The 21914-nt window shown below is 44.4% G+C and overlaps 2 protein-coding genes across 3 annotated transcripts in view; one reads left to right on the top strand and one right to left on the bottom strand.

The window, feature by feature from the left end:
• LOC107393815 (nuclear receptor subfamily 5, group A, member 1b) overlaps nt 1-8797 on the top strand; it is a 26052-nt gene extending 17255 nt beyond the window's left edge. The window contains exons 6-7 of the mRNA XM_054731170.2: nt 1655-1802; nt 3895-8797. Of these exons, the coding sequence (XP_054587145.1) occupies nt 1655-1802; nt 3895-4148 (402 nt within the window). The 3' untranslated portion in view covers nt 4149-8797. The remainder of the gene's footprint in view (nt 1-1654; nt 1803-3894) is intronic.
• Nucleotides 8798-16159: 7362 nt separating this feature from the next.
• adgrd2 (adhesion G protein-coupled receptor D2) overlaps nt 16160-21914 on the bottom strand; it is a 104884-nt gene continuing 99129 nt past the window's right edge. Inside the window, exon 21 of one of the 2 annotated variants that reach the window (XM_070546332.1) lies at nt 16160-18111. In XM_070546332.1, coding sequence (XP_070402433.1) covers nt 17983-18111 — 129 coding nt within the window. In that variant the 3' untranslated portion in view covers nt 16160-17982. The remainder of the gene's footprint in view (nt 18112-21914) is intronic. The other variant, XM_070546330.1, reaches the window with a different exon arrangement.

The raw sequence follows: 21914 nt of genomic DNA, 5'->3' as shown, positions 1-21914 counted from the left end.
AAAAGGACTGGACTGATGCTGAGTGGTCCAAAGTTATGTTTTCTGATGAAAGCAAGTTCTGCATTTCCTTTGGAAATCAAGGACCCAGAGTCTGGAGGAAGAGCGGAGAAGCACAGAATCCACGTTGCATGAGGTCCAGTGTAAAGTTTCCACCGTCAGTGATGGTGTGGGGTGCCATGTCATCTGCCGGTGTTGGCCCACTCTGTTTCCTGAGGTCCAGGGTCAATGCAGCCGTCTACCAGGAAGTTTTAGAGCACTTCATGCTTCCTGCTGCTGACCAACTTTATGGGGATGCAGACTTCACCTTTCAACAGGACTTGGCACCTGCACACAGTGCCAAAACCACCAGCACCTGGTTCAAGGACCATGGTATCCCTGTCCTTGATTGGCCAGCAAACTCGCCTGACCTTAACCCCATAGAAAATCTATGGGGTATTGTGAAGCGGAGGATGCAATACGCTAGACCCAACAATGCAGAGGAGCTGAAGACGACTATCAGAGCAACCTGGGCTCTCATAACACCTGAGCAGTGCCACAGACTGATCGAGTCCATGCCACGCCGCATTACTGCAGTTATTGAGGCAAAAGGAGCCCCGACTAAGTATTGAGTGCTATACATGCACATTCTTTTCATGTTCATTCTTTTCAGTTGGCCAACATTAGAGAAACAAACATTTTTTCATTGGCCTTTAGAATATTCTAATTTTCTGAGATACCAGATTTGATGTTTTCATTGGTTGTCACCTATAAATATCAAAATTAAACGTAATAAACATCGGAAATACATTGGTCTGTGTGCATTGCATGAATATAATGTACAAGTTTCACGTTTTGAATGGAATTACTGAAATATTTTCAACCTTTTGATGATATTCTAATTTACTGGCCAGCACCTGTATAAATAAGGTGCAGCGTCCGTGTTCATGAGTGTCGGTGGAGCGGGGACCTTCAGGGTGGAGGCGGAGCATGTTTAACAGCCTGTGGGTAAAAGCTTCTATTGAGTCTGTTTGTTTTCGTCCTGATTGACCGCTAGCATTTACCAGAGGGAAGGGGGCAGAAAAGTCAGTGTCCAGAGTGCAAGGGGTCCATCTGCTGAAGTCTGCCAGCATAGATGTCACTGAGAGGGGTTAGTGAGGAGCCAGTCGCTCACTCTGCAGCCTTCACCACCCGCCGCAGCTTCCTCTTGTCCCCCTCGGTGCAGCAGTTGAACCGGAGTGTAAGTCAGAAGGCTCCATGGTGGAGCGGTAGAAGTGAACTAGCAGTCTCTGGGGTAATTGTGCCTGACGCCGTTTCCTGAGGAAGTGCAGCCTTTGTTGTGCTTTCCCTACCTGGTGGGAGATGTTTGTGGACCAGGTAAGGTCGGCCGACATGTGGACTCCGAGGAACTTGAAGCTTTCTACCCTTTCTACCTCCTCCTCATCAATGTAGATGGCAGAGTGCTTAGTTCGTTCGTTTGGGGACTCATACATGTTTGTGAATCCCAAAAGTGGTTTAGTTCTATGTCAGGTGCCTGCTTTCTGCCTCCAATGACCTCTAAACAGCCATTTTATTAAATCAGACCATCCCATTGTTGTCCTTGACCTGCTCCAGCTCTGCTGCTGTCCAGCTGTCTGAGGTAGAAAGTCAGCTGAAGACGTGTGTCTTGTGTCTGCAGGTTGAGCTGTCGTCCATCCTGTCGCAGGGCGAGGCCACGCTGTCTGGTCTGGTCCAGCGAGGTCAGGAGCTGGCCTCCAGGCTGCGAGCGTTGCAGGTGGACCGCAGAGAGATGGCCTGTCTCAAGTTCCTGCTTCTGTTCAACCCCAGTGAGTAAACGCACAGCTGCAGACATCAGGCCTGGCGTCAGGCCCAAACGGAGAAATAGCATGCACACAGTACGTGTGTGTTGATGCCTTTCAGGTGAAGAACTGATGCAGCTTACTGGGGCTGCATTGCCATACAGCCGCATGAATAGCAATACCACCATCTTAATGAAAACATCGTCACCAAACAGCAGCTCCAAATCCAATCAGGTTAGAGTGTTTCCAGCGTGGCCTCTTCCCTCTAATAAACACACTTAATTAAATTTTTAGGTTTGACAAAAGCCAACATTAACAAAGACAAGCTCCTGCATTGTCCACTAATGGCATTCAGGAGGAGGGTTCTGATGGGAAGACGTGTGCAGATGGAGCGAGCCGGCCCAGATTCTCAGAAGTGTTTGCCGTTCAGTGCTGCTGCAGAGCGGAACAAAGAGCTTTTGAACAGCGAGAGCACTTGTCATACACAGAAAATATTTGCTGTCTTCGGCTTCTTCGCTCACTCGCGCTGCCGCTCTGCCTCGTTTTCAGAGTCAGGTTTGTTGAGGGGTAATTTAATTGCCCTTAAGCAGTTTGAAAAGATGATTCAGAACATCGATTCAAAACATTTAATTACTGTGTGAATAGATTCCCTGAGACGGGCTCAGCTGATGCTGAATGCCATTCAGCCGGAGGGCAAGGCTATTGTCTCTCACACACACACACACACACACACACACACACACACACACACACACACACACACACACACACACACACACACACACACACACACACACACACACACACACACACACACACACACACACACACACACACACACACACACACACACGTATAGATAAGTGAGTGAACTGTTCTCACTCCATGAACACGTTTTAATTTAAAATGAAACACTGGCTTTAAACATGTTTACTTCAATGAGGAACATTTGGTTTAGCTCCAGATTTGACTGATCTGAACTCCGTCTCTTTCTCTGTTGGATCAACATCAGTAATGTTTTAGTTTCAATTATAAAATGTTTCTCCTGTATTAAAAACCAAACTAAACTGATTTTGTTTTCCTTTTCTTAATCAAATGGTCATCATGAGAGGTATTTTTAGCATGTTCTCCTCGTGCATGTGTGGGTTTCCCCAGCTCCTCCCACATACCTAGAACCTACATGTTGGGTTAACTGGAGACTCTAGATTGTCCCCAGGAGTGATTGGTTGTTTGTATCTGTGTGTCCCTGTGATGGAATGGTTAATTCTGTTAATACTCAGATCTATGATACCTTCTGATGCTCCCTTTAAAGGTGTAATATGTAAGAAATCTATAGTGAAATAGTCATTAAACAGTCAAATGTGTCAAACATACTGAAACAGATTTCATTCCCAGCCGGCTGCATGGTGATCAGTTTTTATCTTAAAAAACAAAACAAAAGACGTAGTTAGTGTTTACACGAGCTTGTGAGGTTGCCCAATCTGCACCAAGCTAAAGCTGAAGTAATTCAACACCAGCAGGCTAAAAGCTCCAGAGTTGTTTAAAGAACCAGTAAAAAGGAGCAACCCAGAAGTTATTTCTAAGAAGCCACGGCATCTTTTCGCCTCTAATCTAATATGGGGTGAAGCAGGCTAGAGGCTAATGTTGAGCTAACAATACGTGAATCAGAAGCAAATATTTGGCGCTAAAAATATCTGAAGCTACTTTTTCAGCAACCAATAACTCGACGTGGCAGTGAAATGTAAGTGTGACGTGACTAACAGCAAGACAGGAAAACAGCACTTCCTGTAATACTGTAATAAGTGTGGTAAGATGTCTTTACCATAAAACACCCAAGAATGCGAACACCAGATGTGACCATGTGTTTGTCTGTATTTATCACTCATCTTCACTCATCATCTAGAATCTTCTGGTGCTGATCCGCAACTGGAAAACGTCATGAAACTCCAGAACGGGAGTGAGATTGTAATAATTTGGCTTAAAACGAGCCGCTATACCCACATCTGACCACAGGATGTTAGTCTTACAAATAGCACCTGTAAGAAACCTTCCAGAAGGTTTAACTGACCCTGATCCCTGGTAGCTTGGTCACCTGTTCCTGACTTCTGTGTGTTTGCAGACGTCAAGCTCCTGGAGAACCAGGCGTTTGTGGAGGGCGTCCAGGAGCAGGTGAATGGGGCTCTGCTGGAGTACACACTGTCCACTTACCCCCAGTTCCAGGAGAAGTTCAGCCAGCTGGTGGTCCGGCTGCCTGAGCTGCGTGCCCTCAGCACGCAGGCCGAAGACTACCTGTGCTACATGCACCTGAGCGGAGAAGTGACCTGCAACAACTTACTCATTGAGATGCTGCACGCTAAGAGAGCGTGTGTGTGAAGAGGACCACACACACACACACACACACACACACACACACACACACACACACACACACACACACACACACACACACACACACACACACACACACACACACACACACACACACACACACACACACACACACACAGGTTATGGTTTAGCTCAGAGAGGAGAATGTGGAGATGATTTGATGTTTTTTATATCCTGCACAGCAACTTTAATGTGACCTTTAAAAACTGGATTTTCTACCCTGTTTTCAGCCAGAGGGGGGAGTTTCTCTGTCCTTATCAAACATCTGAAATAAATGAAGCATCACAGGAGACGTGTGTCTGTTCTGATCTAAGGGGAACCTCGGTGTTTTAGGGTTTGGGACTCTGAGAACATCTCTGACTCGACCTGGAGTCCTATCAGGAACCTGAAGTGTTGTACCCATCCTGTTCCTTTACCTGTTTGTTCATGTTCCGGGTGGCAGGGAGCTGATGATGAGAGGCGGGGCTACACCTGGACAGGTCACCTGTTCATCACAGAGCCAACACACACAGACAGATGAAATAAGTGGTGCTGATCCGCTGAAGACAGAAGAACCCTCAGTGGTCCCTGAAATAACAGAACTAGTAAATAAAAACAACACTTGGACACTGCTTCATCAGAAACGATGTAAAACCAAACAAATGAAACTAGTCTGGACTAAACCGACTTCTCACCTGGATCTAGATCAGGACTAACAGAAGAACACTTCAGAACGCTCTGTTTGGTTCTGATCCATTCTCTGTGTTTCTGGCTGTGTGTTCATCCTGCTGGAGGAGCCGTGACCAGAGACTGGGACCAAGCTTCCAGGTCCTGATGGTCTTCAGATTTGATCAGACCTATCCCTGGTCCAGATGCTGCAAAAGCAGGTCCAGAACCACACTTCCTCCATGTTCAACCGTAAGCTCAGAGTTCTTAGGGCTGATGGGATTCACCAAGAAGCTCCAGTTTCATGTCATCAGTCTGAAGGATGTTCTCCCAGAAGCACGTTGGTCAATCCCAGTTGGGTTTTTAGGATTTCCCTCCTCAGTCACCTTCTATTTGGTCCACTTTGTCTCCAACAGAAACAGACGGTAGTTACCGATGTCTCAGTGTGCCATCAGTTGTCCTCTTCTTGTCCAGGGAGGTTGTCTACTGTCTTTAAACATCTGAATAATCTGTCCAGCTGCAGCTGCTGGTGGACACCTTTGGCTCCGATTACTGGACACAACTGAGTTTGATATGTCACGGCTTCTCTAAAATGGTAAAATTTGATATAGCGCCTTCTAGAGTCCTGGAACCCCCCAAGGCACTTTACAACACATTCACATGTCCACACCCTGGTGGTGGTGAGCTACAGACTGAGCGGGGCTCGAGCCCGTGGCTGGAAGAAGCCGACCTCCTGACCGATGCTGAGACAAATCATTCATTGTTTATGATTTAAAGGTGTTGTAGACAATCATTCCACCTGCCTTAAAAAACACACACACACACACACACACACACACACACACACACGCATTACCCTGTACAGTGTATTTATGTTGTGAAGTGAATATCTCCTGATAAGATCCTTTTGACTCTAGAACGTTTCTGCTTCTCGCCGAGGCCTGATGTCGTGGAGCTGATTTCTGTTTCTGCTGACTTCTGTTTTTTTCTTGTGAGTCTGTTCCTCGGAAATGTACGCGCAACAGAGAAAATGAGCAAAGTGTTTTTTTAGATATATTTTATTGTAATAGAGTCCAACAAATAAAGTCCAACTAACGAAAGATTCTCTGGTGTGCATTTTTCAGTTTTCATTGTTTGCATAAAAACTGATTCACAGAATGACTCAGAGGCGTTCTAACCATGTAGTTACTTCAGATAAACCCCATCCGTGGTCCGTCTGTACTCAGAACACAGACTAATGAGACTTCCACCTTAAATGAACCGTTTTATTTAGAGAAATCTAAGTCTCTGGTTCAGGAGCAGCTTGAGGTGAAACAGAAGCGAGGAGGAGAACGTCTCAGCTCTCCTCATGTCAGATCATTTATTATATATTTAAAAAATTGAGCGGTAGTAAAACCACTAAAGCGGACACAAAACAAATCTGCTTGAAAAAATCAAATGTACAAGTCAAAATGTGAGTCAGAGAAATAGAAATAATTCATACAATTCAGAAACTAAACAGAAAACTGTCCGAATCTCTCAGGGTCTCCGCCTCAGTTTTCATGACATAACTTTGAATAGACTCCACAAAGTTCTGAAGAGATGGATTAAAGCTTTAAAGATCCATGAAAGCCCAGCAGCACCAGAACCACCTCCTAAAGTCCATCCTGCAGCTGAGGCAGAAGAATGCGGCTGGACGTGGATCAAGCTGGCACCCCAACCGCATCAGAAATCCACGCAAATAGGTGGCGTGGCTGGAGCTACGTTTGTTCTGATTTGTATCGTTAAAATTGTTGTTTGTGCTGCTAGGATTTTTTAAATATTCAATCAATCAATCAAAGCTTTATTTATAAAGAGCCTTCCCTGTCATGGAGCCCTAGGCGCTGTACACGGTACATAAGAAATGTAAATCACAATGAATAACTAGATAATAAAAGCAATTAAAATAGTGCAAAGAGGGTTAAAACATTGAAGTAGAAACAAATAGATAAAACAAGAGACAAAGTGACCAATAAAAACCGAGAATTAAATCAACATAAAAGAGGGCCGACCTCAAACATGTTCAGGGAACGCCAAGCGCCAACATTTTATTTTAAAGGTCATCCCCCAGATAGGTCCAAAATGAACCGGACCAGTCTACGTTTTTAGAGCTACGTTTGTGCTCATTTGTGCCGTTTGTGCTGCGGTGGGTTTGAGTCATATGATTATTATAAGGTGCTAATATATATAACATTTTTATTGTAATGCTTTTCAACTTGTCCTTTTGAAATGGCTTTGTGCCTTTGTTTGAAAATTGACAAATAAAGTTATTTAAAAAAATATTGTGCTTGCAGAGTTTTTAGTAATGAAGACAATTCAAAATTGTTTGGAACAGAAAATTACCTGCTGAAGGGGTAATGATCCCGCCTCCTCCTTCCGCTTGAGGCATTTCCGTTTGTGGTACTTTTATGTCTGCAGCCAGATTGTCGTGGGGAGTCTTATTTTATAGTATATTTTATAGTTTATGGTATATGGTTTATGGCATATTTTATGTGGATATTTTCATTTATTTTAATTTTATTCTTATTTTAATTATCATGCCATACTATGTGTCTAATTTTGTGAGAAAGCTTGATACCTGGGGGGCTGGTGACATCATTGCCGCAAAACTAAACTATTACCGTTTTATCTCAAAAACCACCGCAGCACAAACGGCAGTTTTAACGACACAAATGAGCACAAACGTGTCACTGAAAACGTAGACACGTAGACGTACTGTTCATTTTGGACCTACCTGGGGGGATGGTGACCCCTGGATGACCTATGAAAATAATGTTGAATATTTCAAAACCCATAGCTGCATTTCAAAGACACAAATCAGCACAAACTTTGCACCAACCCCGCCACCTATTTATGTGAATTTTGATGTGGGTGTGGTGCCAGCGTGATCCACGTTTTGGCATAATCCTAACTGGTTTTTTGGTACAGTTGCCAAACTTCCACAGAATCATCGCTCTGAACCATCTACTCCCTTAGCCTTCAGCAACAATGGCTTTATGGGATTATTCATGAATAAAATTGAATCTGTTAGAAACAAAATCAATAGCATTCCCAGCTGCACACTGAAAGCATCAGCGGTGCGGAACGGTGTACTCGCGACAATCACTGCACTCGAGTGCACACCGGGAGAGTCTCAGCAGCGAAGCAGCTTCTCTGCCATGCTCCTCTTTCAACTTGGAAGATCACAAAATCCCTTGAAAATTCCGCCAACCTCCACGCAAGATCATACAGTCCCTCAAGACTTCAGTTTATGGTTTGTTTATGCAATCTGCTATTTTACACTGAAACTGTGTATGATTTCCTGTCTAGCCTTATCTTAACTGCAGTAATTGACGCATCCCAGAGGTGGCTCGCGGCAAAAATAGAACTCGATCCGATCTTGCCGTGCTGCTTCTGGGAGGCATCTGAAAATAGCTGCTTTGCTGCTGGTTTATTACACTCCATAGACTTAAATGGGTTCAATTTGAAGCATTGCTGTTTCACTGCCATTACACACCACTGATGCTTCCAGTTTGCCATAGGGGTAATGTGATCTCTTCTTCCTCAGTAAGTGAGGCAGCATCAGAGGTAACTGTAGAACCTCATCTTTATTTGATCTGTTTTATTTATTTCAGTTCAATTAAATTCAATTCAAGTTTATTTATGTATCTCCAAATCACGACAAGAGTCGTCTCAAGGCTCTTGACATAGTAAACATTCCAATACAGGTCAGGTCATTAAGCCAATCAGAAAAAAGTTCCCTATATAAGGAACCCAGTGAATTACATCAAATCACTGACTAGTGTCAGAGTCTTTACAGCAATCCTCATACTAAGCAAGCATAAAGCGACAGTGGAGAGGAAAACTCCCTTTTAACTGGAAGAAACCTCCAGTGGATCCTGGCTCAGTATAAGCAGCCATCCTCCACGACTCACTGGGGATAGAGAAGACAGAGCAGGGACACACACACACACACACACACACACACACACACACACACACACACACACACACACACACACACACACACACACACACACACACACACAACATATATACCAAGTAGTGTTTCTATGGTTACATTGTGATTTCTTAATAAATATTTTGTTTAGTAAGAGACAAACTTCATTGTATTTATTCTAGTGAATCTATAATTAATATAATAACGGGTAAACTAGTGGTAGCACATTCAATGTCAAAGAGAGTAAAATGTTATTATCAGGAGAGGGAGAATGTTTGAAAGCCCCATGTGTGAAATCCATGGAAATCATGATGAAAAAAATGTGACTCTTTAGCGCCACGCAGTTCAGAGAAAGTATTGCAGCTAAGGTGGCTCACTCATGAGTTACTTTTTTTCGTAACATACGAGGTGCATTTGACAAGACAGAGATGAAAACGGCTCGTGCTGAGTCAGTCACTGCCTCCGCTCCGGTCGTTTTTTTCCCCTCTCTCTCTCCTCTTCCTCAGGATCCACTCCCTCTTTCCTATTCACTATCTCTCTTTCTTTACATTTTTTAATCACAATTGTCTAGTTTTTGCGCATTTTAAATATATTTTAATCATTTTCTCAATTCTTTTTTTCTATTTTACATGTTTTGTTTTTGTGAAGCACCCTGTGATTTTTTTCTTGAGAGGCGCTATAGAAAATATCTTTTCTTCTCTCTCTCTCTCTTAATTCATGCACTTAAATATTAATATTCTGATTTTATTGAAAAACTTGTTCTGTAATTGTTCCTTTACTATTGTGGTCAAAAACATTTAATCTCAACTCTGAGGCTGCTCTGTAAATAGTTTTCAAATAAACAATACACATAGCAACTTCTGATCAGACTTAAAATAACGTATTGATGTAAACCACGCCCACTTCCGGGTTGGGCCACGCCCACTCCGAGTACAGATACAGATACAGATAGTGGTGTACTCGCTCATCCCTTGTTGATATTCTATATTTATAGAGTATCACAGCTTATTGGTCATAAGTAGAGGTAATATATATTGAGCTCTTAAAGCACTCAATTGACCAAACCCAACAATAGTTACTAACTACTTTGTCAAAAAAGTAATTCAGTTAGTTACTGAGTTACAAGATTACAAAGTGACAAATTACTCTAAAAATAACAACTTTTTTCATTAAAATTGGCAAGAAAAATTGAATCCCGTCTTCATTAAACTTCCTTAATTTACTTTAAATTACTACAATACTAAAATCTAAATGACCAAACAGACTTGAACATAATAAACCTACAAAGAAACGTTTATTAAATGAGCAACAGGAGGAAACAGAAAACACGACACTGATTTAAACTACCAGTATTAAAATTATTCAAATAAATACAATTTTGCACAATATTGTAATTTTTCAAGTTTGACATAGTTTTGTGTTTTCATTGGCATTTCTATCACTCATGATCTGTAACAGCACATCTATAAATAAATATCCATAAAATGACACTAGAAGAGGCACAAATCTAATCGAGGACTTACATTTACTAACTTAGGCCAGACCCAAACACAGAAGAGCTGAAGGTGGGTGGTAAACACACACAGGTAGTTCTAGTAACACCTGAGCGCCATGATGTTTGAGACAATTTGATACAATCTGTGTTAGAATTGACTTTTTTGATCCCACAGTGGGGAAATTCATTTGTTACAGCAGTATAAACACTAAAACAAATAATTTGAAGAAATTAATAACAAAGATACAGTACATGTATACACATAGGCAGTAATCTATTACTGTAACATTCAACCACAATAAATAAATAAATATAATGAAAACACAAATAAAAATGAATAATTTGGGTTCTAGAACTGTACACCATACTGTAAGAGACACAGACACACGCTGTGTCTCAATTCAGGGTCTGCATCCTTCGAAGGACCCAGTCTACTCGGCCGACATGGGCTGGGCCCTCCATCGGCCGAGTAGACCGGATGTTAACGTCTGTGAATTTGGACAGGCCTAGCCTTCATGAATTCCTGCCACTCCCTCGGCGAACGTACCATCACCTAGCAACCGTGGAACTGCTGAGCAGAAGGGTGAAGGAACTTTAGACGATGGAGCTCAAAGTTTTATTTAGCTTTTTAATCATTTCCTTGACTGTTGGAGAGCTAATTCAGAGAAAGTTCTTTCGACAAGCTGAGCCTGAGCAAAGATGTGATAATAGTTTTTAATACTTTCTAAGGGTCTTAATTTGACCAAAACCGATTTATCACCTTTTAAGACTTTTCAAGACCCAGCGGATACCCTCTAGTAAACAATTCTCATTTGTAAACAAAAATAAAATTCAAGCGTTTAATACAGAACTGATTTTATTTAGATATTTCTTTTATATGTACATGTTTAATCTTTCTTAACCATTTTTTCTAGCAAAGTAAAAAGCCTGTCAAAGTTCTTCCTTCTCTCCTGTGCCCTCTGCTGCTCTGCCTACCTCTGCAGCCTCATGTCCTCCCTGATCAGCTCCAGAAGCTGGTCATCGCTGTCACCTTCTCCTGGATGCCCATTTTCTCCAAAATAGTCTTAACAAACATGTAAGAAAAAAAAAACAGGAAGAGAAAAGAGGACAACGGGTTATTCCTTTCATGTTTTCGCAGAAAAAAACTAAACTCAAACGACAGTTTTTAAAAATATGAGATGTTATTGTACCTCCATGCCACAGCCGCCGAATACTTTGCTCCAGTGATCATGTGGTCCATCTCCGCCCTAAGCTTAATAAAGTCTGTGGTTTTTCTCTTTTGTCCCTAAAATACAAACTTCTATTAAAATCAGGGGGAAAACGTAGCGGGAGAAGTACGACACCGAGCGGCCGAACATACGAGCCGAGACCGCAATACAAGCACTTTTACTGTAACATTTCAAACTAAAATAACGTTCATGTATCACAAAATGTCCTTAACCTAACAGTTTTCAAGTTTATACTGACATTTATATGCACAATCCTCTCCAACAGCTCCCGCTTCACTGTCCGCCATTGTTTTTAAAAGTTTTTCTGCCGGCAGGCCCGCAAGGCTTCTTGGGAAATGTGAACCATTGAAGGATACACTGGACCCATCCTTCATTCAGGCGAAAAGAAGGCCGGATTCATCTACCGCATTTGAAGGAGTCTTCGAATTGGGACAGGCCTAGTCGCGGCGCTGTGACGTAACCGGCCGACGAAGGACGCAGACCCTGAATTGAGACACAGCCACACTGTCATGTTCTGTGCCCCTTTTGTCCCCAGCTCCCTCCTGGTTTCCCTCATGCTCTCCATTCTCCCCACCTTTTGATTTAGTGTTTCAGTTCTCCTGTCTCCTTTAGTGTGTGTGTGTTTCCTTTCCCCACTTAGATTATTTATTTTTCTTTTTTGATCACCCTGTCTTTGTTTCTATTATGCTTTTAGTTTAGTTTGGTTATTTCAGTCACGTTGGTTTTCAGGATTATATTTGTTTTTTTTCCCCCTGCTTATTTCTGCTTCTCCTTAGTTCGTTGTTTTCACCTGTGCCCAATTCCCACACACCTGCCCCTTGTCTCCTATCACCAGCGTCTGTATACATACCCTGCCTGTGTCTCTCTGTGTTGTCGGTCCATTGATGTTGTCAGCGTTGTTTTTGCCCCCCTCTAGTTTCTCAGGTTCTTCATACCTCTTGGATTTTGCTTAACCTCCTTAATAAAAGGAATTTTTTTCTTACAACCTCTCCTTCCTCGAGTCGTTCTGGGTTTCTGCATTTTGGGTCCGACCTCCTCCTACCTAATCGTGACACATACTATGTAAATCTGGTATTGCATGAATATTGAACACAAACTGAGTGTTGCACTGGTGTTATTGTGTACCAGGATAATGCCAGTAGCAGTTAAACTGAGGAGTTATACACTCTTACTGCAGAGATGTCTCAGTCGGCCTCTGAAGGAGCTGTCCATGGTCTCCACAGTGGGATGCAGTGGGTGGGAGGGTTTTTTTTTAAGATCGAGGTCATCTTCACCACCATTCTCCTTCCACACTTCTCAACAGAATCCAGTGGTCAGCCCAGAACCGAGCTAGCTTTGTTAATTAGCTTGTTCAGCCTCTTCCTGTCTCTGTCAGAGCTGCCTGCACCCCGACAGACCACAGCAGAGTGGATAACAGAGCCAACAACAGAGTGATAGAAGGTTTCTAGCAGCTGGTAATTAACGCTGAAGAACCTCAACCTCTTCAGGAGGTGGAGGCAGCTTTGTCCCTTCTTATACAGCATCTGTGTTGTTGGACCAGTTCAGTTTACTGTTGAGGTGAACACCCAGGTACTTAAATTATCCACCGCCTCAGTGTCTGCTCCCTGGATGTCTGCTGGTGAATGAGGACGAGTGTTTCTCTGGAAGTCACTCACCATTTCCTTTGTCTTACTGGAGTTCAAGCGAAGGTGGTTATGCTCACACCAGTCCACAAAGTCCATGATGACTGACCTGTACTCCAGGTCATTCCCCTCAGACACACAGCTGACAATGGCCGAGTCATCAGAGAACATCTGGAGGTGACAGCTGCTAGTGCTGTAGGTGTAGTCCGAGGTAAGAAAGGGTGAGAGCACTGTACCCTTTGGAGCTCTACTATTGCACACAACCACGTCAGATCTACAGTTGTTACAACGCGACAAAAGAAATGGTCAGGAACAGGCTCCAGTTGGAAGATCTGGGAAGACTGTGAAGAGAAATTAATGAAGTGACGTGTGAGCGGTGAATAGGTGAGCGGACCTTCGGAACATCCCGCTGTCACACCGAGAAGGGTAGAGCTTTGCGCCTGCAGCGGCGAATCTGCAGGTCTCCGAGTCCGCAGCCGTAGACTATTCATCACATCTTCTTTGTTCCTCACCCGCTGCGATGCGCTTGGATGAAAACATCTGCTCCTTTAGCTCTTGGTCAGCTGATGCTGGCTTCAACACACCGTGCTGCTAAATTAAAGTATGCATGCATTTTCTTATCAGTAATGGAAATGGCGTTATGACAAAAGCAGATGGTAAATAATTAGATAACTGAAAAAATAAATTCCATTATTAACGCCGTTGTTTTAACACCAGTCAGCCAAAAATGGCTGACACTTCTCTTTAGGAAAACTTAGTATCAAGAAAATCTGCAAACCTAAATGAACAGATGCAACCTTATACTCAAGAATGGACCAAACCTTCGCCAGAACCAGACCATTACTGTTGACAGCAGAAAGGCCCAGCTGGACAAAGAGGTTCTGCTGAACTGAAATGTTTTCTCTGTGGTTCAACTACTTCATACCGTGCTTCAAGTGTGGAAGAAAGAAGTCAAGACTCTAGGTCTTTATTTTGCTTTTCTATAAGATATCATTCCACTTTAATGATCAGTTAATTATAAGTCCTGTTCCCAGGACTTAATCTAATCATTTCTGTTTCATCTAATAAATTCTTTTTGTGGGGCTTGGTGTTCAATTCCATCAACATTTATTGTCAATAATCAAGCACAGTTACAGCAAACAGTATGTTAATAATCCCAAAAACTAGTTTTCTTGTCCGGGGATTGGACCGCCAAGGCTCCCGCCTTGGTCTGCCACCCGATTCACATTGCACCGGACCCTTCATGTTCCTCCTGCGGGTGGTGGGTCCACAGTTGGACGAGCCCATGTATCCGGTTCGGGCTGGGCCCGGCCGGGCCCCATGGGCGAAAGCCCGGCCACCAGGCGCTCGCTCACGGGCCCCAACCCCAGGCCTGGCTCCAGGGTGGGACCCCGGTAACCCTCCGGGCCGGGTACTCCGACTCTTCGTTTTAACCGCCATGAAAGATCCTTCGAACCGTTCTTTGTCTCACCCTTCACCTAAGACCAATTTGTCATGGGAGACCCTACCAGGGGCACTAAGTGCCCCAGACAACATAGCTCCTAGGATCATTAGGGCACTCAAACTCCTCCACCACGATAAGGTGACGGTTCAAGGAGGGTCTTGTTCACGAGTGAGGGTAGGAGGGATCGGGAGATCGACAGGCGGATTGGTTCGGCATCTGCAGTGATGCGGACGCTGAGCCGATCTGTCGTGGGGAAGAGGGAGCTGAGCCAGAAAGCCAGGCTCTCGATTTACCGGTCGATCTACGTCCCAATCCTCACCTATGGTCATGAGCTTTGGGTAATGACCGAAAGAACGAGATCGCGGATACAAGCGGCCGAAATGAGTTTCCTCCGTAGGGTGGCCGGGCTCAGCCTTAGAGATAGGGTGAGGAGCTCGGACATTCGGGAGGGACTCGGAGTAGAACCGCTGCTCCTCCGGATCGAAAGGAGCCAGTTGAGGTGGTTTGGGCATCTGGTCAGGATGCCTCCTGGACGCCTCCCCGGGGAGGTGTTTCGGGCATGTCCTGCCGGCAGAAGGCCCCCGGGTCGACCCAGGACACGTTGGAGAGGTTACATCTCCAATCTGGTCCGGGAACGCCTTGGGGTCCTGCCGGAGGAGCTGGTGGAGGTGGCCGGGGAGAGGACGGCCTGGAGCTCCCTAGTTGGGATGCTGCCCCCGCGACCCGGACCCGGATAAGCGGAGGAAGACGAGACGAGACGAGACGAGTATGTTAATAATAGATTTTGCATACGTTCTGAAGGTCAGAGTCACCAGTAAACAAACAGAGGGGTGTGGCAGTGGAGACTATGGAGAGTTTTGGTCAGGAGTTTCCATCCACTCATCATTTCTTTCTCTGGGTCAGAATTCTACATAAAGAATCTGGGAATTCTGGCTGATCCTTGGCTTCCTGGTTCTGACAGCTTTTAGTCCATAAATGTCCATTCCAGTTGATGTTCAAGGTTTAGTGAAGGAAGTTCAAGAAGCTTCATGATCCAATCAGAAACCAGTGATGCGTTTCTGGGCTCATTCTCCTGTTGGACCACCCACCCAGGTCTAGCTGATGGTTACAGATGAAACTGTAGAATCTGGAGGTGGTTCTCCTCCACTTTCTGCACCAGAACCAAACCATGATGCTGCTACCTCCAAGATGGGCTGTTGGTCTTGCTCCAGAAGATGTTAACATAATCCATGTGGACAGCTGCAGCTTGATCCAGGTCTCATTGACCAGGAGCTTCTTTCTTGGTTCTCCTGATGATGTAAAACTAGTTCCAGAGTGGAGACTCTGGTGTTCCTGCAGGTTCCAGTTCATGGTCTGAGTCTTGATGAAGGTTCTTCTGCCTTTTCCTGTTAAAGATGTTCCAGAACTTTCAGCGACACATTGACAGATTTAGGTGGATGTGTTTTTACATCAGACCATAAACTCTAAAGTCTGAACTCAAACCATTTCAAACTGTTAGAACCATTCCTCCTGCAAGAAGAACGCTTCAAACAAACAAAATATTCACTGTCCTGACGAGTGCGAGGAACCTGCTGTCAGAAGACAACTCACCCTGACTTACAGGTGAAACTGGAAAAGTTTTAATCTTGTGCAAAAGGTAATTTACATCACTAATTCAACTTAAAAGGAGAAACTAATCTAGGAGACAGACTCATTCCATGCTAATCCAGATCTTTATCTGTTATAACTGTGATGGCTTACAGCTGATGAAAAACCCCACATTCAGGATCTCAGACAATCAGAATATTGTGAAAAGGTTCAATAATCTAGACTCAAAGTGTCACACTCTGGTCAGCTGATGAACATAGAATACCTGCAAAGGGTTCCTGCCTTTTGATGGTTTCTCAGTCTGAGCTGGATTACTGGCATAAATTGACTTTTTTACCAGATGAGACTGGATCAGCTAATGTATTTTATTTTTATTTTTAATGTATATATAGCGCCAAATCACAACAAGAGTCATCTCAAGGCACTTCACACAGTAAACATTCCAGTACAGGTCAGTTCATTAAGCCAATCAGAAAAAAGTTTCCTATGAGGAACCCAGCAGGTTGCATCGAGTCACTGACCAGTGTCAGAGTCTTTACAGCAATCCTCATACTAAGCAAACATGCAGCGACGGTGGAGAGGAAAACTCCCTTTTAACAGGAAGCACTCCAACCACTCGGTGCAAACGTCTATCCTGAACACTTCCTCACATCCTATAAAGACCTTAGTGTCGACCTAAAGTGAGCTGATGTGGACCAGATCCAGCTCAGCGTTCCATGAATCCAATTTCCACAAATCAGTAAAAGAAACTTCACAGATTCTACAGACGGAAAACTTCGGGTGTGATCAGCTGACCAGCAACATTCACAGATGAACAACCTCCTCCAGTCCTGTGGGAATTATATTTTGAATAAATGAAATGAGCTGATGAGTGAATCCTCCTCTAGCAGCTGTTGGCTTCAGTCCACTGAGAATCTCAGGATTCCCCACACTGAGATGCCTCTGACTGCTGTCTGCTGCAGGATGGGCCTGGTCACATGGCAGGATAATCGTACAGCTTTTGACTTGATCCTCCCCCGATAACCCTAATGGCTTTAAAGATAATCTTATCAGATAGTCCTGCCATGTGTGGTGAGTTAAGACTATCTGGTCTGCTTGGAAGCACATTGGAACTGCTCCCATGATGGATCATCTTAGCCCTGTATTGATGGATGTGTGGGGAGCTCCGAGGACAAACAAGCATGCTACATGTTAATGTCATGTGTAACCAATCAGGAAGTGGGGTGACGGAAGCACGCAGCATGCTCCCCCTCCACCATGTTTGTTTACTCTAAAGTCACAAGTAATCTTCAGAGGTTTTGTGGGATTTCATGAGTGAACTTGGTTCATGTGTAGCTATTGCCTGTGACGCAGTAGGACCAAAACCATTATGGGCCAGTTGTTTCATCACCACATGAGGGGTCCCTCTTCTTTCCAGATACTCTGGCAGATTAGAAATCCTGCTGTGTGAACCAGGCTTTAGACTCAAACACCTGGAGAACTTGTGTCAGTCCACAAAGACACTCGTTTCAAGTGAGCAGTTTTTCTCCACAGAAAAATCCAAAATCAATAAATTCAATAGATTTTTCTATTCAAAAAGTATCAAAGACATTTTTTGGTTTTACAGTCGATGCCTGTTGCCAGAGCAACCCAGGATTCAGGCGTTTGTTAGTTCAGGTCACACATATCCTGCTGCAAGTTTGATTTCAGAGTTCGTCTTTCAGCTGAAAAATCTGAGAGGAGTTCTCGGCTGTTACAGAATCAGAACTCCTCTCTGGGACCAGAAGTTTCTGCTTCGCTTCACACGGTGCTTATAAGTCACAGAGGGAGCAGTGATCTGACAGTGAACGGGGGAGATCTTCAGTTATCCTTCAGGCTCGTCTTTGTGTTCTCCATCTGGTGAGAGTGTGTGTCTGGAAGACTCACACTGATCGTGATGATGATGTGTGTACACACAGACAGGATCCTCTCCTTTTGCATCTCAACAACCTGTATGGGATGAAGTAAAAGCATTAGCGGTGACTCCGGCCCCGTCAAACGGTTTTGCACGACGAGTGTGTTCGTGCACAAAAGAGGACAGATGAAGGGAGTGGTGTGAAAGGCTGAGTGAGAGAGAGCAGGTGTTGGAGTGCTTAATGGTGGATGGTGTGAATGCCCACCGCTGGCCTGTCCTGATTAGGGGAATGAACCTCTGCTTTGTCTCTGCAGCCAACAATGAGCATGCAGCATCCATCAGGCGCTCCTCACAGACGCCTCAACATTTAATGAGTCTATTGAAAACTTCCTCCTTCCCATGCCAGCCCACTCCCAACGTTTGACAGTGACTTAACCCTCTGGAAATATGGAGACCATCTGTTGTTTCTGTCCGTGAATTCACTTCAACAAAGACCGTGGGGGCGGTGTTCACACAGGCACGATGCAGGTAAATGGAGACAACCAGAGCTCTTTGTGTCTCAGGTGGATCTCTCTGATCCACAGGACCAGTGTCAACTGACGTGGATGTGTTTAGATCAAAGAGAAAAATACATCTACATACACTGATGGAAAATAAACATCTTCATGACAAGCATCAAACGATCCTACAACCAGGAATCCACCGTGAAATAGCCACTACGCTGTGATTCACGGTCTTGGTCCTGTTGACTGAACCAAATGAGTTTTTAGTCACCATGAATCCAAAGAGCAAGTGTTATTCTGTCGGAGTGGTTTGATTTGAAGACAAACAACAAAGAACCAGACTAAACTCAGTGCTTTCTTTGGAAATCTCAGGTGTCCAACCCGGTTCTCCAGAGCCTCTGTCCGGCTGGTTTTAGTTATTTCTCTGCTCTAGACCCAATGGCTGAATTACCTCCACAGCAGGTCCTACAGAATCTTGTCAAACACAAGGCAGAGAAGCATCTAAAGCACACAGGCATGCAGAGACTTGCAGGGCTTTTATTTTAGAAGTCTTTCATCTATTTAGTTTGACCATCAACTTTAAAAGGTCCACTGTCTGTCAACAGGAATATCTGCAATACGTTTACAAAGATTCGGCTCGAGGGAGGCTGACAGTCAGACACTACTGGCAACAATCACAGGTCATGGGATTTGTTTCCCACGTAAAGCTGGTTTATCCCTTCTCCGTCAGCTCTGCAAGGGACAGACACGCACGGATTGACGGAAGCGTTTTGCTCTCATACTTCTCCGTCTCCTGGAGAGTGTTGCAAAGCAATTCCCCAGCAGGACAACAGAGGGCGTAGCGCTGTTCTGTGGTATTCTGTCATGTATCGGTCCAAGATAGTGTGTTTATATTGTGTTTTTGTATATAAAAGACTTTTTAACACGGACATATTTGTCTCTCATTCTCCTCCACCTCTTCATGCGCTCACCACCTCTAAACCAACGTTTCCTGTCATTTCCGTCCACAAATAAAATGCTTGCTGCGCATCTTTTCACTCCTCCAGTCACGGGAGAATTAAACGTTCATATTTTAGAGTTTTTTCGCGAGGTATTCTTCAAGCTTCTCAGTGTCTGCCGTTAGTTATTCTCGGCTCTCTTTATGTTTTTGAGGGTGCAATGGCGGCGCTGTAGACGACAGCGGCGTCCTGACCAGTCACAAGCTTGCGTTCTCCGTCTCGTTCGACGCATGTTTAAAAAAGTGGGCTCGACTCCGTATGTACTTGTGTGCCTGCCGGGGCCCTATGCAAGGACGGATAATGGAGTTGCGTGTCTCCGCACTGACGCAGACGGAAAAGCATGAGTCAGCCTCAAGACTGAAACATTATTCAGAATAATAGATTAGAGCACTTTTCTAGACACTCAGAGCACTTCATCCATTATTCATGTCCTCACTCATTCACACTGCTGCTGATGGTAAACTACATCATAGCTACAGCTGGCCTGGGGCAGTCTAAAGGCCCATTCCCATCTGTACCGGGTCGGCCCGGGCCGGGTAGCGTAGGTTGTTTACATATCTGGGTGGCCTGGTATTTTTCCGGGCCAACCAAGGCTCATTCTCAGCCCTCTTCTCGAGGGGGTCTGCTTCAGGCCGACCAGGACCAACACACCCACTGCTGACAGCAAATGCACACCTTCCATTAGAGCAAGCCTCTGATTGGTGGGTAGAATCAGCCCACATGGGCTTAAGACAAGGATGTGTGGAATCAACCGGGCCAGGCTGGGGCCAACTGGGGCTACCCGGCCCGGGTCGACCCGGTACAGATGGGAATGGCCCATAACAGAGGTGAGGCAGCCATGATGCACTATCTGACCTCCACCAAGACAGGAAAGTTAGGTGAAGTGTTTTATTTCCAAGAACACAACAACAGAATTCCCAAGAAGGAGCTGGGGTTGAGCAGGCAGCTCTCCAAGTAGTGGACCACCTGCTCTAGCTCCTGAGCTGCAGCAGCTCTTCAAGGGTAAGGGTTAAGCAAGGTTCTGAACTCAAACGGTAGAGTTAAAATTCACCCATAAATGTAACGGTTGCACACTGAAGCTGTTTCAGACCTCTACAGGAGCACGAGTCTGTCTGTAGGATAAACAATACTTTACCTTTTCTGATTATGCAGTTTTTCACCGTCGCCCCAAAACAATCGGTAGTTTTCCGTTTACGCCTGATGGTGAGTTTCTGAAAACAGCTGATTAAATCTTCATGACCCATCAGTTCGGACACTGATCTGTGGGTGTTTCTCAATGAGAAGGAACCTTGCCTTGACGTCCTGCCACGATTGCCTAGGAGATATGTCATCAGGGACCACCAAGGCGTGTTCCAATGTTCATGTTCTACCGAGGCGTCTGTTCTCTGTTTGTTAGAAGAAGAAGAAAAGATATTTTCTATAGCGCCTCTCAAGATAAAAATCACGAAAAAATCTGCGTAAAGATGGTAAGGCTGCACAGTGGTGCAGTGGTTAGAGCTGTTGCCTTGCAGCAAGAAGATCCTGGGTTCGCTTCCCGGACTGGGATCTTTCTGCATGGAGTTTGCATGTTCTCCCTGTGCATGCGTGGGTTCTCTCCAGGTACTCCGGCTTCCTCCCACAGTCCAAAAAACATGACTGTTAGGTTGATTGGTCTGTCTAAATTGTCCTTAGGTGTGTGTGTGTGTGTGTGTGTGTGTGTGTGTGTGTGTGTGTGCGCGTGCATGATTGTTTGTCCTGTATGTCTCTGTGTTGCCCTGCGATGGACTGGCTCTCTGGACTGGCGCAGATAAGATTTTCAAACTGGGGGGGTAAAGTTCCAATGTACCCTCCCCCAAACACATGCACACACACACACACACACACACACACAAACTATTGCAAGAGCCTTAACTAGAGCTCAGTCCGTTTGTGTAATTTCCTCTAACAGTTTACGTAAAAACTAACTTTTATGTACGTGTTGGACGCCATTATGCAGTGGAACACTGGCAACAAAACTCTGCCTGATCAACACTATAAATGATAAATGACCCGCACTTGTATAGCGCCTCTCAGAGTAAGGACTCCAAAGTGCTTTACACTACAGTGTATCATTCTTCCATTCACACACACATTCACACACTGATGGTGATGAGCTACGATGTAGCCACAGCTGCCCTGGGGCGCACTGACAGAGGCACCCCACTATTTAATTCAGTCATTTGTTATTCTCCCAATCAAGTACTAACCAAAACCTGATGCTTTATGCAAAACATTAAATGATTTTCAGCATACCGATCTTTACAGAAAGCATAAAAGCCATAAAAAACTGCACATAAAATATATTTAAAAAACAATATTCACTTAGAGCAGTAATTCCCAAACTTTTCAGCCTGACCAACAGATGGTCCTTCATATTTT

This window comes from Nothobranchius furzeri, chromosome 17 (assembly GCF_043380555.1).
Source record: "Nothobranchius furzeri strain GRZ-AD chromosome 17, NfurGRZ-RIMD1, whole genome shotgun sequence".
Classification (NCBI taxonomy): Eukaryota; Metazoa; Chordata; class Actinopteri; order Cyprinodontiformes; family Nothobranchiidae; genus Nothobranchius; species Nothobranchius furzeri.
Note: the sequence above shows the minus strand (reverse complement) of the source record. Positions and strands in the feature narration are given on the sequence as shown.